The sequence below is a fragment of the Amyelois transitella genome, chromosome 4, assembly GCF_032362555.1.
Source record: "Amyelois transitella isolate CPQ chromosome 4, ilAmyTran1.1, whole genome shotgun sequence".
Taxonomy (NCBI): Eukaryota; Metazoa; Arthropoda; class Insecta; order Lepidoptera; family Pyralidae; genus Amyelois; species Amyelois transitella.
In genome coordinates, this window is record NC_083507.1 from 6,650,975 (window position 1) to 6,671,120 (window position 20,146).

At 33.2% G+C, this 20,146-nt stretch overlaps 1 protein-coding gene across 2 annotated transcripts in view; it reads left to right on the top strand.

The window, feature by feature from the left end:
* Nucleotides 1-2,462: 2,462 nt before the first annotated feature.
* Nucleotides 2,463-20,146, top strand: part of LOC106138676 (ATP-binding cassette subfamily C member 4) — a 40,613-nt gene continuing 22,929 nt past the window's right edge. For both annotated transcript variants that reach the window (XM_013339891.2, XM_060954595.1), the window contains exon 1: nucleotides 2,463-2,869. In XM_013339891.2, coding sequence (XP_013195345.2) covers nucleotides 2,646-2,869 — 224 coding nt within the window. In that variant the 5' untranslated portion in view covers nucleotides 2,463-2,645. The remainder of the gene's footprint in view (nucleotides 2,870-20,146) is intronic.

Consider the following 20,146-nt stretch of genomic DNA (forward strand, 5'->3'; position numbering starts at 1 on the left):
TTTTCAATAAAATACCTTCACAAGGTCTGTCTTCAATTGTAAACAGCAATAATTTACTTTTTTTATTCAAATTTTCTAAGTACTAATATAATAAATCAGGAACCTAGTGAGAAAGATAGATAAAGATTTAGTTTTTTTTTCTGATAAATAGGACCCGAGAAACTTTAACCATTAACCATTATCCCTGTGGTTTTTAAGAATTAGCACTTCTTCTTCACTTTCTTTATAAACAATTACCTAAGTAATGCACACATTTATTGATGTGGGTTAATAGATACTTGTAAAATTAATTTTAAGAGATGAATAAAGAAAAATTATTGTAAAATATATATACCAACCAAACTAAGCTTTATTGTAATCTTTCGCTGATTGATCTTCTACGCTCGATACGCTTCAATATATTCGACCAACATTTTGTGAGTCCTATAAAATTACTTGAGTACGTGAGCTAAAAGTAAAAATACCGTTAATTTCCCTTCCCGCGAGAATTCCGAAAAATCCTGTCCGTGAACCCGTAGACCATTAAAAAAAAACGTAAATGCCTAATTTCAAAGCTCTACACACAGCGGTTTGGGCTGTGCGTTAATTTCGTCAATCTGTTAGCATCTTCTTTTTTTTAAAAGATAACCACACTGATTGACGGCCATGAGAAAACCGAAGATATTTGATAAACGATCGGCCATCACATCACAGGCTGTCAATAGAGGTGTATTGACACTGTGCCGCCGCATTGTTGCCGCCAGACTGATGACCCCAGTGCACACTACAATACAAGTCAATACAAAGATTACTGCTACCGGAACACGTTCATACCAATCTATTACAGCAATAGCAGACGGCATACACGCTGAACACATGACGGGAAAAGAATTCGGTCTTCTCGTGCACATTCGTGACCTCGTACCCTAATGTACTAAAGGAAATGATACCACCACAGTTTTAACGTGTATTTTTTTACCAGATAGAGCATTTATAGTGACGTTCTATTCGCTTAACAGTCTCACTGTTTTTGCAGCGAAAAACAGAAATATAATAAGATTTTTAGTTTTATAATAAAAACTGCTTCAATATTAAAATGCATTTCATGTTAGAAAAGCATATTCGGTGCTTAAATTTTAGAGAATTATTGATTTAAGAGTTGCTTGATTTCTAGAGAACCTACTATTGAGTTATGAGTATTTGATTAGTATGTTTGTAAAGGACGATTCTTAGAATTCATTTTAATTTGACTATATCAAACTTAACAAACACGGGACGTGTTTTTATATAGTTTAAGATGATTTTAAAGTAGTTATAGACTTGAAGACTGCCATCATATTTTTTATGATTCCTAAAAACTAACATAACAGGTAACAAACGACATTGACACCTATACTGTAAGGATTCTACATGAGACAATGATATTCTCATTGAAAAAAAAGATAAGTAAGCATCAATATTAATCAATTGTTATAACATGGCTAATACTACTCGACCAGTTGATAAATGCCATGGGAAAAATCATTTTATAAATAGTGCTGGCGTCAAAAAACGACCGACTACGACTAGACTGAGCAGTGAAAAAGTGGTTTAACAACACTACAATCATCAAGAAAGCTTTAGATGCTGCACCAAGTCGTTATTGTTAACGACCAAGCGGCGCTTAATCTGTTAGCATTTGCAATATTTATCATAGTCGTCACTCCACTCCCTTACAAGCCAGCTAGCGTCGGCTAAAAATAACCAGTCCTGGTATAACCTGGTCTACAGTTTCTGTAGCCCCCAGAGAATGTTATATAGGTGTAGCTCGTTTAGTAATAGGTTAAACATTTACGATTTCTCTTGAAATATAAAATACTCAGTTTTCGTTTTGTTTAAAGGAAACGTACTTACTCGTACGACAATTTTTTTTAAAGAAATTGAGATTAAGTAGAAATTTTATTAAAACCGGATTATGAAATTCGAAAAATATTCATAACCAGGTAGCTGTTGATTGTAATAGTTCACGGACAACCTCAATGTAAAAAAGCTGACCTTCTGTGGGGTGGGGGAGAATTTTTATATATTAGTTTATAAATAGGACCAAGCCAAATATATACGAGTATCTGTGAAAGTTGCATTCAAATCGGGACTATTGCCCCGATTTTCTACATAAAGTGAGTACAGACGGAGAAAATTTTTTAAATTCTCAATTACGTAATTCTTAACTAATCCCTTTCGATTTTTCTGCAATATCTTTTAAGTAAAGATTGGTTAGTTACAATTTCTTAAAAGCTTATTGAAAAAAAAAAAAAACATTTGAGTTGCAAAACTCATATCATACAAAATTTATTAAGATATTTGAAAATAACGAAACTCGCAGTATCTATCCTTCTAATGTGAGAATCATTTTCATGAAAATGATCCCAAGACGCTTATGAGTAGCCTAGACGCAGCAAAATACTCAGTAATATTACATGTTGCCCTGTTGATGTGAACACTCAGTTAGTCAGAGAGAGGTTAGCGCTCACTACGTGTAGCAGCTGCTAGGCGCCTTGCGCGTGCGCGCATTTTTACCGACAAAAATGTCGATTAAACGATTCTATTAATTTACTGTGTGGTTTTTATATTGAACTGATAGTATCAGCAACTGTTTTTTAATACAATAGTTAATTTTTATAATCAAAATGGTTAGTGGAAATAAAGACCCCAGCGATCCAATCAAAATACCGCCAAAGAATCGCGAAAAGAAAAGTAACAATTACTTACGGGCAAACTTTCTGTCGCGAACATGGTTCTTCTGGATGATGCCGACTTTCTGGAGAGGATTCAAACGGGATCTCTACGACGCCGATCTCACCAAGCCTAAAGACAGCCATCTCTCTGATAAACTCGGTGATCGCCTTGAAAAGTAAGTTCTTGAAACAATGTCCATTTTAAATAAAATATTGCAAGTGTGTCACTTAGCACTCGTCTCCAAACTTGCTTTATAAATTTACAGACTTTGACCTTAGCTTGCGCAAGGTTATAACCAATATCCAAAAATTTATAAATGTACATGAATCTTACATAAATAGCAGTCGCTTGAGAAACTTGCAACAACTACCAACATTGTGCTTAATGCTATGCCAAAGGCTCAAGATAAATAAAACATGAGACTTGATATAAGTCCAATCAAATAAGTATGAAATCTGGTATTTTAATCTCGTACAATACCTAGTATAATGCATACCAAAACGATCCGGACTTCAATAAATATTAATGGCACATTTCTAATTCAAACAAGATACTTTAAATCTGCGGTTTTTGTTAAGACACAAATGAATGGAAAAGCAAAGGAGCTTTACTATAAAACTTGACTATTTAATTTATTTTAAAATTAAAAATTAGGTCGTATGTACATATGGTATTTTTATACTTACATTTAATTTTTTTTTTTATTACATACACCATCTTGCTATAGTGGAGTCTTGATAATAGAGCCCTATTGCCATTGTTGGGTATACCTAAAACCATTTAATGAATACATATAGTTTATATTCGTATATATATTTTTGTTTAGCTTTTTGATTACATCAGTCCTTTACGAAAAATAAATATTCCGTAAATTATTTTGGTAAACCCTTCGGAATTTTTTTGTGATCACAGTACTAACCAAAAATATATGATAAATAAACAATTACCGTTGATTGCTATTTATATGCCTGGTGACCTCTTAAAACGCCATTATATCAAAACCTTCAAATGTTTTTGTACTATGGAATTTACCCATATAGTGAGACAAGAATTTATATTTTTTTTTAACTCAAATATACTGATAATATTTTCAAGCTAAGCAGCCGGGCCAAAATTTAAACTACCCCAAGCAATAACGTTAATAATTTTTATTTATTAATTTGAGATAACATTTATAAAAATACAAAAGTTATAAGTTATACATTTCGCTTCAGTTGAATAAAGAATTGATGATGAAATTAGCAATAAATTTATCGTATGTCGTCGAAAGGTAAACTGAATCTCCAAAAAGAAAAACGTCGTAGAAGCATAAATTTCATTCATACAGTGCTAAAAACTAAGTTCAAGTTACCTCATCAATCATAATTTCATAGTGCTATAATGATCATATCATCACGCAAGATTTCAAGGTGAACATCACAGTGTGGTCACGTACCCTGGAACAACGGCCTGCCCTTAATATTTTTAATCCCTGACTTATAAGTAATTATTATGTATTGCTTTGATATTAAGGTAACGGCGAAGTACAAAAGTCGTGCGTAAAGGCATATTATTGCAATTTAATGCAGATTTATTCGTATGTAATTTATGATTTTTCCCACTACATCGATTCTCGGTGAACTATGTTTATTATATAAAATTGTCACGACTGTTCATTCTTCTGGTTACAGTTGAAACAAAAAATATTACAAACTATTTAATTCACAGGTTGAATTTTTGTTTATTCAGAATTTTTTTACAACATATTTGTATAAAACTTAGTTGGTTTCCACAAAAACCGATACTAAGACCGATCAGCTGATTAATCAATTTGTGTATGCATGAGAGAGTAAACATTTTTTTATTTCCTTTTATGAAAATATCTGAAAGGTTAAAAATATACTTAAAATTCATTTTATAATATAGAAAAATCATTGAAATTCGCGACACTTTTCTAGCTAATTCTACTCGTACCTTTTATTCTCTAGTAGAATTCAAAATAAAAATATATATTAAAGTATTGAAAAATTTAATTAAAATTAATTAAATGTTTACGTTACTCATCAATGTATTTTTATAATTATCAACTTGGTCTCATGGGTACATATTTTAGTGTTAACTCGATGAAAAAACCGCGACGCACGACGGAAGGCGCCGGCGCAGTGGTCGGTTCACATTCTGCAGAGTTGATCTGGGACAGACAGTAATCGCGTTTATGCTCGATAATTATTTAAGTCCCTTATTATAAAGAAAAATCCTCCGCAGGTTTAATGATTTTCTTGTTAATTAATAAGTACTTTAATTACATTGGCATATTTATTGGAATTGTATGCGAGGATAAAAAACCGATAAGTAATCTATTACACAAAGACTTGCAATCCACATTTTCCCTCCCTAACATTTTCTATTATCAGTCTTGGGAATAGCAAGAGCGTTCTTACTTATGCAGTTACCTAGAACTCGAACCCAACTAAACTACTTGTTTTAATTTCACACACACAATACACATTTCCGCAAGGTTCGTTTGCTACACGAGATTATAAATGGACACCTTTTATTTATAAATGGATTATAAATGGAGAGCTTTTGAAATAACTACTCAATTAAGTTAACAAAATGTTATGTAATAACATAAATAAATATAAGTATTGTGGTACCTAACTTAATAGTAAGTTGAGACAATATTTGTTTATGACAATGAAATTTCTAATACCAATGTAAGAACTAAACGGGATTTGCGACTACAAAAATTGGCGAAAGTATACGAAACGTCAACAGAGACACATATACCACTATTTGCAAAATGCTAAGTAGGTCCAAGTGCTTGAATGGAGCGTTCTCAAATTTTAAACTGTGCTAGTGTTCTGAATCACCTCAGAAACTTTCCAATAGTAAATAAATACTTTAAAAAATACTGGTAGGTACTGTTTTTGCTAAATTACTATTATAAATCCGATCTATCCGATTTGAATGATAAAATCTCTAAAAACTATCTCAGCACACCTTCATCGATTTATTTTTATCCTTATTCTTTACCACTCCCTAATCAATTCATGAACATACACACATACATACACAAAATCACGTCTATATGCCTTACGGGGAAGTCAAAGCCTTAACGGTCTTAAAAAAAGAGTTCCACGTTTCAGCTAGCTGTACGGCTTTATGATGGAATTGAGATTCAATTAGTGACAGGTTGCTAGCCAATCGCGTACAAGTTTATAAGCCTATCCCTTAGTCGCCTTTTACATCATCCGTGGGAATCATAAAAAATGGTTCTTTTCTACACGGCATTATTAATCAATTAATGTTATCATTTAAATGCATTTTTTCAGTTTTGTACTCAGGGAAACCAAGATACTTATAAAGCAATTGGATAATTAAATTCTAAGTGTTAATATTTTTTCCTATAAGCATAAACGTATCTATTGACGCCAGTCCCAGAGCAGCCGTGACAAGCTTTAGATCAATGCTATTTACATTAATGCCGGTAATTAAACAAAGCCATTTGAGGTCACCTATACTGCGAATCTAGTTTTCATTGAGCTTACTCATTGTACCTAATGTTTAATAGGTGACTTATCCTTAATTAGGTATTCCTAATACTTTTAATATAGATTTATAGCAGATACGAGGTTATGGTCATGGTTTAAAAAAAATGTCAAAATAAACTTCCTCAAAATTACTATTATTTTTCGATTTACTAAGTAAGACAACCACGTTATATTTAAATGTAATATGCCGCAACCTACAAACAAAGAATTATAAATAGTGTTTTGCTAGGTTCTGTATTTGGAAGATTTTTGTCTTATTTGTTCATGTGTTCGTTCATGTGTTCATGTGGTCGTTAATATCGTCATTGGCTGGGAGCCCGATTCGTTTCTTTTTATTTGCACTTAGTTGGTATTCATTTAAGTCTCAATATCAATTTCACCGTAGACATTAAATCTATCATATCTTAATACATAATTGTTTAAAAAATATCAAAATGAAATCTTAAGACGTCAGCATCTGTTCTATTTTTACGTTTAAACAGTTTATTTTGTTGTTGCTTCATATTTATTTATTACACATTATTTTTCATTAAATCTTTCTTTTCGCATAAATGAAAATATAATTAAGTGATACATAAACATCTACCACTGCATACGTAGAAATTATTCAACTGTTAAAGTTGAATAATTTCTACGTATGTATTTATACGTTAAGTAGGAAATAAAATAAAATAAATTTTGAATACAATCAGCTGTTTCTTTTATTTATTATACTATTTATACTCATTTGAGTATAAATACTTTCTCTTGATAATATTATATCATGTTATCGATAAAGAATTCGAATTGAAGAATTGCCTCTGTTTATTTTGACCAACTTTCACACAAGGTAAATGCCCATGTTTACGTTGTGGTAGCACCGAATTTTCCATTGACCTCCGTGACACTCCAATTAAATATCGTCAATTGCGACATAATTGCGTAGCTTTTGAAAACAAAGTAAAAAAATGAACATTTATATATCAGAGTAAAACACATATACGGTATACAGTACCTTATTTATAAAAAATGTAGTGATGATAATGATCAACTAAATATAATAATAATATGTAAATGAACAACCCGTTTTAACCACAAACCAAGACCACAGAAATTGGCCACCAAAACAATCCTTGACTCCGAGGAATGGCTGACCGGCGAATACCTACTCGAACGAATGGAAAAATAAAATCCAGGGCCAACCACTATATTCTAATGAGACTTCAAAAGAAAATTCGTTAGAACGAAATCAATCAAGTAGGTTAGTAAAGTTTATAGGATTTACAATATTTAAGAAGAAATACCATAATTAAAACACTATTTTTAGAAGTCGGTTCATAATAAGAAGTTTTTATGTATGCTTCCTCGGTATTTATTTTCGTTATATTTCTCTTTCCAACTAAGGTATAAGCTATTAAACTTGAGATTCTTCTTTAAGGCGATGGGCTAGCAACCTGTCACTAATTAAATCTCAATTCCATCATAAAGCCGTACAACTGAACTTGGCTCATTCAGTTTTTGCAAGACTGTTGGCACTGTGTACCCCGTAAGGGATGAGGACATGATTGTATGTATATTTGTGTGTCTCAACATCATTTTATTTCATGTCACGCACATTTAGGCACATATTCTGAATACTGAATGATTTAATCGGCATTATGAGCACCAAAACCGAAGTGAAGACGTTACACATCTCGTCAAAATTAAAGGAATCCACTTCTTAGAATACCGACCAGTAATTTATTCCGTTTTGGTGTTTTACTGTAGTTGAACCCATTAGTTGTAATATATTCAAGCCTTAATTAAAACGGTATCCAATCAAAGTTTGTTATGATAGGGATAACAAGACAACATGGGTCTTAATTAATAATTATGACTATAAACATGACGAACTCTATAGTTCGTTCAATAACAGAAATGATATATGTACCTACCCGCCGAGCACCATTGACGCAGTATCATACTTCTTAACGACTCTTTTTCATTGCTCCATTACATTTGACGCACATATTTTTTTTTGCTGATTAAATTACTTACATATAATAAATATAAAAATATTTATTTTTGGCCCTGTTAATTATCCTCCGGGTATTTTTCCCCGTTTGCCTTGAACCACGTCTGCGAGTATAATAAGAAATTACTCGGATCGAAACCCGCCTCATCGAACCTCACCCAGCTACGATCGTGATTATTGCACTAGATGAAAGTAATTATTTCCTTAGTACCTATTTACGACATGCATACATATATATAGACACGTCTATATCGGCATACGTCATACGTCTATATATTGCGGGTTAGACAGACCCATCAGTCTTTAAAATACTAAAAGGCAATTGAAATTTAAATAGACAAGTAGCTAGCCCTCCGCCTACAAGAAGAGTCGCAAGTGTATTAGCTTTTCCTTAGTGGCCTTTTACGAGATCCGTTTGAAGATATGGAGTTGCTCTATTCTAAAGTGCTGGGAACCACACGGCACGACGAAGTCGTAAATTCTCGTAGGTGCCTGTTTACGACATGTATTTATAAAACGAAGTAATTTTGTTTTTGTTAAATACGACATACTAAAATATTAACTTATGCCTGATGTAACTTTGAAAGCGATCAAGGTGAAGGTGTCAAGGAGATCAAGAGACTTTTATGAATAGACATCTTAGTTTCCTCAAAATATTCCCATTACCCAGCCAAGTCTCAATTCCAATCCGAGCTCGCAATTTCTCTAAATTGCATACCGTTCCTATTGTATGAAGTTGAGTTTGCTCACATTTTTAAGAGGCTCTGGAACATTTTTAATAATTATATAAAAGTAAAACTAAATTACGAAACTATCAATATTCTCTTAATGTTTAATTAATGACTTAAATATTAGATATAGTCATGAATACAGAATCTAATTACTTTTGTACGATAACATTCAAAAATTCTAATTAAACTAATATGATTTAAAGGTTTGGAACGTGTTGTCTAATGGATGTGAAAATTTGGAAATAACTGTGAATAAGAATTGAAGAAGATAAGGTAAATGGATTATAAATAGTTTTGGCAAGTGCGTCACATTGCATGGGACATTCCGATTTCCGAAATCTTATAAACGTAATATAAACGTTACGTAAAATATAGATGGTAATAGAAACAAAACATTTGAAAACACACAACATTGTTTAATTACTTTTTTATTCTATTTAATTGAAGAAACTAACAGCGTTTACATAAAATAGTAATCAACAAAGTTCAAATGTTAATCGAATATGATAAAAATAGTATAAAAAATTTATACGTACCATAAAACACTTAAGCATATCTGTGACTTACTATGACTAGTTAATCTGCGTCACCAGCCTGGGAAACAGGCCAACCAAACTACCTATTCACTTACTGGTTACATTTTAACAGCTTAATTAGTGTTTCTTCGCCACAAAATTTACACTTCTGCCAATAATATATTTTCTACTTAAACCTGTAATGATATAAGCGAAAAATTGCTTGCCTTATCCAACTAATAATTTATAATATAAGTACATTTATTAATTTACCTATGTTTAATATATACAAATTTATCCATAGTTTTGTGATACTGTACACCTCAAATTGTCATTACCTAAGTCTTCGTTCATTGGGTTTGTAAGGTTACAAGTCAAAGTAATTAGTAGTTTGCGTAGCGTGATGACTGGAGATGACAAAGTAAAATGTTTGGCAAAAAAATCTGAGCTAAAGACGGCTTTTAATTTTATGGTCTAGGAAAAAAGTTACCTACTATGTTATCGTCAAAAAGGGTCTTTTGTTTTAAGCCTTATAAGAGGAAAAAAAGCATACAACGTTAGTAACAGAAAACCACGAATATTTTTATAATACGAGTAGGCATAAGATCTTTTATCTGAACAGCTCAATAAATATTATTTTACCCATGCAAACAGTAATAGACAATGCCTCTAAATTATTGCCAAAACCACAATTGCGCATTATTTTACTACGTTTCCAACACCAATGTGAAGTAAAGGTAATTTAAAAATAACACTTTTTGTGTTATACCACTGTTTACTAAAAGTATCAAAATACTCAGAATCAAGATATACAAATATTGCTTTATATGGGCATAGTGTCTTTTATTATGACCGTGTAAAAATCCCAGAAAATAATTAGAATGGTGTGAAAATTCAATTGACAGAACCACTTCCTAAACTTGTTTGTCGTTGTTACCTATACACGTGAATGATTTCGCACATAACGTTTCCGCAGTAAATCGATCTCCAATATGGACATCAGGCTAATTAATGTGGTATGCAATGTTCGTGAAGTTTATTTGAAAGGTTTGACATAAATAAATTATACCTACTGCGATACAAATTTGGTAGAATTTTTGATTATTTTAACTCTTCAACACTTGAGTTCATATAAAAATCATGAAAGGAAATTTTCATTGAAACGTCTTTAACCATGAAAGTGTGAGAGATCCAATAATCCCTCGAAGGCAACGTTTAGCTGAATTACTTAATAATGATTTTAGATTCATGATGAATGCCAAGTATATTTTTGCCTTTCCGTTGATTGACTTCTGCAAACTGCACGGGAAAAGAAGTAGCCTCATTCTTTGGTATGAAAACTTGGATAACTTTGAATTATACTGTAGTAAAACGTCGAACGGGACGGTATCCTGTCCAATTGCTGGTATTCCTGGTTATAGCAATTAGTCGGCCAGCTCATTGGTTAATGCGGAGGAAGACAGTGGCACATCGATAACCGTCCCAGAGCACAGGAACCGGCTCGCCATTAACCAATTCACCAAGTACTTTGGACCCATTCTATGTGAAGCATGAGAATTATGTGAAAAACAGGTTTAGAGTTGTGGCCTTCGAGTGATAACTTTAATGGTTTCGACAGTACTCTAACAAGTTTCGTTTAATTAATTGTTATACAAGAATAACCCCAATCTGCTGATTGAAATATGTAGAAAACTTTGTATATTACTTTTTGTACTATATGGTCATCGGGAGATCAATTAAATATTAATGTGATAAAATAGGTAATAATTGCTTAAATTGATATCAATATTTTTAACAAGATTCATCACTCCGTTGCCAAATAAATATTTTTTTTTTTAATTACTGTTTCTGATTTTCGTTATTCAATAAATTTATCAGTTGTCCTTTCAAATTAGGATTGATAGTTTTCCATTTATTTGAAAGCCACCATATGATACCTATTTACCCAAATAAACAAAGCATTATATATTATTCTTTACTCTTCTGAGACACTCTACAGTGTTCTTATACAGGCCGTATGAGGAAATGCTGATCATTGCTGAAAACGGATATTTTGCTAATGGAAATCGCGATCTGTCGTGACTGCCTAGTTCGAAACTACCGTTTGTGGAACCGAAAATTGGGCAGTCAATTCCTGGTAATAGGCGTATCTTTCAAATAGATAACAAGCGGTTTAAGACCAGTCAGGAATGTTGTAATCATGATATGGTTACAACCTGTTGATGCACTGTCCTTTTCGAAATAATCTAATACTTATAATAGGTATACTTTAAACTATATGTATCAGCACATAAAAAAACTTGTTTTGATGCTACGAGTATCATCTAACTAAGAGGAGGTCTTACTTCTGTGATGATTTTCGTCAAATCAATTTTCTATTTACATCATGCATCATGTATTTAATATGCTTACATATCTCCAAGAGTTCATACATTGTAGCTTCGAGAAATAAATGCCAAATTTATAATTCACTGAAAAGTGTCCACTATTCTCAACTTTCTCAGATGTTAAAAGACGCGTCTAGAATCTGTGCGAATGGGATGTACTAATCAAAGGGAACGCATGACTCGTTAACACATCACATTGTGTGCATATACCAGCATTCTACAATAAGCAGTGTTTAAAGATTACTCACTCGTCGCTGATTCGACCGAATGACACTTACTAATCCAATTTTTCTATTAAAGTCAATTTATTATGTTGAGTGCAGAACATTCTTCTTACGGTGCGTATTTTCGTTGCAGTTGTAAATTTCCTTTACTAACCACATTGTAAAATGTTACCTCTTCAGTGAATGTGTACTACAGAAATCGGAATAAAGTAAACATCAGTTAAGATATTCAAATATGGTATGGTTGTTATTAGTATCTTTCAATCAATAACTCCCACATCACTAATCTAACCAGGTTTAGTATTCATAATAACCATATCATAGTCCCATCAACACCACGTGTCAAATACTTCCTTTATATATAATATCCTTATAATTCTCTATAAAATGTAGTCTTCAATTTGTTATTATGTACCTATCAGGCACGTTTAAGTAAAGCGTAATACCCATTTACTCATAAATCCTGTTTCTTTTTTCTTTATTTTTCCTCAGGTAGCTCATAAATCCTGTTTCTTTTTTCTTTATTTTTCCTCAGGTAGGTACCTTTTAATCATACTGCCTTAATAGCCTAACACAATTATTTGTGTAGACGCAACATTGCCAATATGAGACAGTAGCCCACGACTTCATTTGTATGGCTGAATTTACGTTATTCCAATGTCTAAAGCTTTGTAGCGGGAGCGATGATTCGGCTCGACCGCCACCAAAGGGAAGATCTTCCGCTAGGCTAGGTGTTATGCCTGGGAACCGCGGCTCCGACGATGTTGTGTCGGAGGTTGTATATATGGCTTCAATCCGTGAAATCTTTGAAATCGCGATTTAGATTCTTCGCTGCTATTGGTTGAGCGCGTCAATTTCTTCGCGATGATTGACAGTTGTTGTGAGATTGGATGTTGTGACGAGTGGCGTAGAGATGTCGCTACAGCTTAACTACCCCAAAGTTTATAGAAAATCCGTTCAGTAGTTATTGCGTGAAAGAGTAACGAACAAAAGTTCGTATTTATCTATATTAAAGCTATTTATTTATGGAATAAGCAAAATTAAACCAAAACTACTTTTACTTAGTATTTGGTAAATGGGATGGTAAACAACTACTTACAAAAAAGATGATTACAAACTAAAATTGAATTTACCAACTGTACAGTCTCTGAATAGCATCAACTTGCGGGAGCGTGCCCAGAAGGCTGGCAGCATTGCAATTTTGGATGGCAATGCTGATTCTGTGAGCCAGATAATTTCCAGCCCTACAGTCACGAGATACCCACGAGATACGAGAGATGGCCCCCATTGTCCCAGAGTGTCCCAGTACTCCAAAAGGTTCAAATATACTAAAGGTATTGCCGATACCTACATATTTGCGCCTTTTAAGGTTTTCTGCCTCATTTGCAGCAGCATCGGTCTTAGATTTGGTAACCTGAGGATGAGATGGCGCAAGTGTATCGACACTAGTAGCATTTCACACCAAAGGCCGCCCCAATCTCCAGCATGTCAATTCTGCTATTTTATTTTAATCCGAAACGGATCTGAAACGCATTGATGACAACTTTTGGTATTCTACTAACAATTTGTCAAAACGAAGCCGTAACGCATTGGTTACGCAGCCGAAACGGTTCGGTTGTCGTATTCTGCTAAAGGACACGTAACCTTCCGTTTGTCGTCCGGGTATTATTTTGTATTCTGATAAGATTTTGACAGTTGCTCCAGCCGAAACGCAACGGTTCCGCATTGGTTGAATTGTCCAAAGTTACGGTTTTGCATCGGCAGCAAATAACCAACCGCTCCCGTTTCATTTGCGTTTCAGCTATCAACGTAAAGTTATTGGAATACCGTTTGACAATATAAACGCAACTGTAACCAAGCTGAAACGCATCCGAACTGTCTCGGTTAACAAATAGCAGAATTGGCCTGCAGGGCACCAAACTCATACGGTCCCTTGCCATCATCCCGAGCGTTTGGTTCTAGAACGGCTGGAACATGAATGGTGGCAAAAGCACGGAGGATTATATTATTGTAGAATAAGTTCTATTCCAAATGGAAGTAATATAGTCCTATATTATTTTTATGATATAATAGGTACTTGGTGGCTTACATTGACAAATGCAGAAATCTTGGAAATTATTGATTCAATAATTTATGTGCTTTAATTAAATCTTATATTCTCGGTGATGTATTTTTCCATGAATATAAATTATTCAGTCCACTAGCTAGTACATGACTTCACCGCACTAATCTCATTTTTTTAAGCCGAGGATAAAAAAAATATTCATACTTTACCGAAATTCACATAAAAAATCATCATCGTCGTGATACAAGTATTTTGTGATATAAAAGTAGTAGTAGATTATACTTACTAGAAAACTTTGGAAGAAGGAAGCCTTAGGTAATTAAATCTTGATCAAATACCTCTATTTATCATAGGGGACGTTCTGGTGAAAGATAGTACCTACCCTAAACGGACGGGCTTGCATGAAACGATTTCTGAATGTGGATGAAGCAAGAAAATATACGTGGAGTCGTGTCAGGTTAGGTGAAAAGATGTCATCTCTGCCTTTACCATCAGCACAGAGAGTGATCATATTTACATATGTTTTTCTCATCATCATCACCAACGACATTAAATGAATAAATTGTTCTCTGTTCTGTTGACTGTACATGCGTAACAGCAATTTGCTTTTGAATGTGAATGATGTTTGAAAATCGTGAATGCAAGGTTAGTTGCGATCTTCCTAGTGAGTACGCGCAAATTGTGGATCATGATGTCGCCACTCATGCCAGTATTTACACTGTGCTCAGTTGAGCCTCACACACAATATAATACATATAGCTTACTGTGGATCTTAAATGTGTTAAGGTAACATATTATATTTTCGTTTTTATTTTTAAAAACGAAAATATAAGACAAATATTATTCTGATTTCTACAATCCATATTTTTTATCAATGCTCTTTCTAGATTGCATTGTTAGCTGATTTTGAATCAGCTGAGTTGTCCTGAGCTTACCTCAAAATATGTACTAGGTATCACGTAATACTTTATTTTTTTTATTTGAAATTTTAGAACACAGTTCAAAAGTTTTCGCATATACCTAAGTACCTATACATTTTGTGAAATAATTGACAGTTTTGAATGTCACATACCTGCCTGACATGAACCCGCAATTTGAATCCTTAATAAACCACCTAAATGTTAGTGAATTTGTCGACCAATCACCTTCTAGGTGATCCACATAAGGATATGATCTTTTTTTACAGCGAAAACCACATAGCATATATCCATACGTGGTATGTTTAACCAAAGAATAGAGTTTTATTGGAATCTGGTAACCCTACAAGCAGCGTCCATACGAGTACGTTAATGTTAAACAAATGAGTAAAGTTTATAAACGCGCGGTTCATTTATAAATAAAATGCAATTCAATGACCGGTGCATATCCAAGAGAGTAAGATGTTGCGACGAGATTCTATATAAGATACACCTTACCCAAACACAAACTACGGCGACGAAAATAAATTTTTACAAATACCTACCTAGGTTAAAATACGGCTTTAATAACACATTTCCTTTAACAATATTTTTATAACAAAACAACTGTTCAAACAAGGCAACTACGAGTAAGTTTCAACCCTAACTTCCAGCTTCATAAACATAATATATCCATTATTATCTCGTCGAGATACTCCCTCATTCGTTGAAAGCATAGTGGAAATATTATTTCATGCCTAATCAATAATTGATTTTAAAAACTTTTTAAAGTCCAATCAGTGTAACAAGTACCATATATGGGAATACCTATATAATTTTGAATTGTAATGGTGTGCTGTTCTACTAAGCATAGCCTTGTACAAATTGTTACCTACATTATATTGTTTTACTCCCATATGGCAAAATGCATACAAAACATTTGTGAATATTTTCAGCTAAATTCGTTCAGCTGTTTTGGAATATGCGTTTTGGGGGTTTTTTAAGACATATTTTTAGGAAGTTTATGGTTGAAATCACTTTAGAAGCGTTCACATTACCTTAGAAGTGTTTTCGTGTATATTTTACTACAATGGCGTTGACATTTGCAAACTTGAATATGGACAAAGAGAGTGCGAAATAAAATCTGCCAACAAAACTCCAAGGTGATCCAGGTTTCTTCTGCTTCGGTGGACGACCTTTGAGAGAGCTAAAATGGCGGATATCTGCGATGCTATATTTATTAACGAATAAGGGTTTCATTGCCTGTTCATGAGACATTACAAGTAGCGCCAAAATATAGGATGTCGCATAATTTTTTATATAAATTTCGCAACGGAAGGTCCTGCATCGTAAATATATACGAATAAAATGGATTTATTTGTATTTACGAAGACAAATTTAAGATTTTATAGATAGTTTCCTCTATTTATTTGGGTATAGCCAAATAGTCTAAAAAAGTGATTTAACTATTTAGATTAAGAAGACAATAGTCGGCAAGATACATGAAGAGTATCTCACGACATCTATAAGTAATTACCAATAATTAGATTGATTGTGCAAAGTGACGTTAAAACACCATAATTGGGACAAGGCGACGCGCGACGTAGTCTCTTCTGTTTTATGCAGCACATTAAGATAACGTTTTTTTTACCGCGTACAGTAAACTAACATTGTATAAAGAATATATTTTTAACCTAAGGGTTTTATTTAAACTTTGTCAAGGTGTTGTGAATACTCATTTTTTTTATTTCTCAACATAAGATACAACGTATCACTAAATGACGTCAACCTCCTTATTACTATATTATCAGCAAAAACCATTTTCACAGCACACGAAAATTTGCAAATTCGTTTTCATCAAGACGCAAAGTAAAAAATTTCACGAGAAATATTAAAAGTAAAGTGATTACTCTCTTAGAAGTGAAGTGATTTGAAATTGTTGTAAGGTAATAAATTGATAATCAAAACAAAAGTTTCCGCGGCGCGGCGCGGTGGAGGGGCGAAGGGTATGCAGTGTGGTTCTCGGCGCTTCAAAATAGAACCACTCCATCTCTTTACCATTGATATCTGCATACGTGCATCTTATTCAGATCCAATAAGGGTCAGGTTCCCCTGGAAAGGCTGCGGAGGCCATACTTACGAAAGTCACTTCGTGTAAAAACCTGGCTCACTCAATGCAGGATCATGGTCAAAAGGCGCACCCCAGGCTCCTTACCAGAAAGAACGTTGAGGTTGTAACCGGTAATTGCGTCCGGAGAAAGAAGAAGAAGGTGTGGTGTAGGAGTAAATAAAACAAGGAAAATAGTTTCATAAAAATTGATTGCATATAATAATTAATGAAATATGGCGTTTAAAGGTATTCGAAATTTGCTATAATTTGCAGATCATCGGCAAAGGCTTGCTTTAATTATCCTAGCAGTAAAATACATAGTTTACATTTCGGCAAATTACATGGGGACCTCCAGATATCTCATCTACTTTTCTAATATCTCTGATTAGTATAGAATAGTAAAAGACATAATTTTCTTTTGCGGAAAGACTAATTAACTAAGAAAATGTATAATAATTATCTACCTTCGATATTTGGTATAATTGCGTTGTAACGCTGTGACCATTAGAAAACGTTAAAACTACTGAAAAATCTGCACTATTAAAAACCTTCTGTAAATACCCGAAGATTTATTAAATTACTTAATAATCATATCAATAAATGGAACAAAACTAAACTAAATGAGCGTCAGTAAAAATAATTGACTTTGACTGTGTGACTATAAGTATTGTGATATAGGTAGTTAGGTACTCCTTTATTCAATATTTCAAAATGATGAAATAAAGAAGCTCAACAATAGTTTGTAGTACTTAGGCTTTCGAAATAAATGAAAATTCCAAACCTCGGGATAGGATGTAAGTGCCGTGTCTAAAATTATCAAGTAAAATGAGTTCATAATTAATAAATAAAAATAAGTTCATCTGTTGTCACGTTTCTAATTCAGTCAAGCGTTTAAAGTTTCTTTACGAGTCACTCATCAGCATAGTTATCTGTAACTAGCGCCACAGTACGCAGAAAAAATGTTAGCGCCATGTTCGAAATCTTCCCAATCGCTTTAATCGAAATTTGATTACCTTACAAATGAATGAGGCGTAGACACGCAAAACACACGTGTCAATAGATGAATTATTTTGAATATGAGGCACTGAAGGATTTAAAAAGTAAGTATAAGAACTACGACGGTTATGCGAGAGAAATTCTCACTTGGGCAGTATTTTTTTCACATTCCTTTACACATACTACTGGCTGGCCGGCCTAGGCAATGTTAAAAACATATTAAAATTCAATCAATTTGTAAGGTCGGCTAATGAATTGAAAAAAATGTTGATTGTTGTTGAGTAATTAATAATCAAGATTTTATTCCATTACTTTTCTGTTTTAAACAAATTAAGAAGTATTTTATAAACACTCCGCACGTGACCAAATAACTGCTGCCTAGGTATCTATCACGATTTCTTAATAGCCAACGAGGTAAACAACATTTTTAACTTCACCGTCTAGACTAACTACACAACTAGCAAAACTTGGTTTAAATGCATTTTAAAATAATCTTAGAATGCTTTTATAGTGTCTTGCCAGAACCGTTAAATCTTTAACCGTTAAAATATAGATAGTTCTATTATAAAGTTCCGGAAACTACCGGCACCACACACCCGGCATCCACATTGTTTGATTGACAAAAGAAAAAGATTTGTACAAATTTTCAACTTATCATCCTTTGCATTCCTGCAGTTTAATAATTCGGAAAATTATTAGATTCAGATACCGCCTGGTATCGTGTGCAACTTACTTCTCCCACAACATATTTTCAGAAAAATACATAGTCGTATCACCAAGTATGAATAATATCACTCTATCGTTAGACAACTGTTTCATAACACGAGAAAAATATGGCGATGGTCGATGTAGTATCGTCGAAAACGTATGTAAATAAAGTGTGAGTGAAAGCTATGGAGGTTGCTCTTGAATAAAAGTGATACCGGTCAGAGTGTGTACATTCTCGTGGCACACTAATGTACAGCCAAAAGTAAATAAAACAATTGTGACAAGATCAGTTAGGTTGACCCTCTCTGATTAGCATAACGGGTTCTAAATATTACTTGTAGACGAGTGGTAAAAAATTAAGGTGGTAAACAGGAACTTAATAATAAAAATAATTAAATTAACTGAAAATAAGTAAGAATTCAATAGCTGAGTCGAGATTTAAAATAGTTTGACATAACTTAATTTTTTTACCGTTACGCTCATGTTCCAACTTGTTCAACCTAACTTAGGTTAAATATTCAAAAGCTCAGTCATAAATTTAATTCGTATGTTGATTCGTAGTTCGTGTAAGTGATTCGTAGATTGTAAAACTTTCGTTAAAAAAGGCAACTGTTACAGTTTATCAAACTATCGATTATATTAGTGGAATGAGATACGTTGTTCCCACGATTTTAAATTAACATCATATATAAGTTCAATTTATGTTTGGAGATAGCTGACGTCAATAATGTATAAATATACTATCAATAACTAGTCAACCACATTCTTATGATAATAAGCAGACATTTTTCGTGTGGGCAAACGTGCGATTTATTTCCTTATTAAAAATGTATTTAAATTTCACTTTGTGTATAAATTTTGTTATACAATGAGTTTAAAACTAATATTTCGTGAGGTTATGTCCCCTTTTGTAGTGTCTTTGGTTTTATTTCTAATCTTCATTTTTTGCAGATCTCATATTATTTTGCACTTATTGGAATCCTTAAATGTAGTAAAACATGTTATTGTAAGAAGTATTTGTACTGTTTTTACTTCAACGCGATCCTTATAAGAAAGATGGACCCGCGCTTTATAAGATAGTGGCACAAGGCTGACGAAAGTTGCCAAATTTACGAAATATTTCTTTACTTATAAACACAGTTCGCATTCGCGCAGCGGTTTGGTTTGGGTTGATATTAGATATTCATAAAAAAGGTTTCGTAAATTAACAGACCTCTTGGTTTTCGTTAATGAGATTGGTAGCGTAATCATAATTTAGATAATATATCAGGTTTATGAAACATTATGCTGCTGA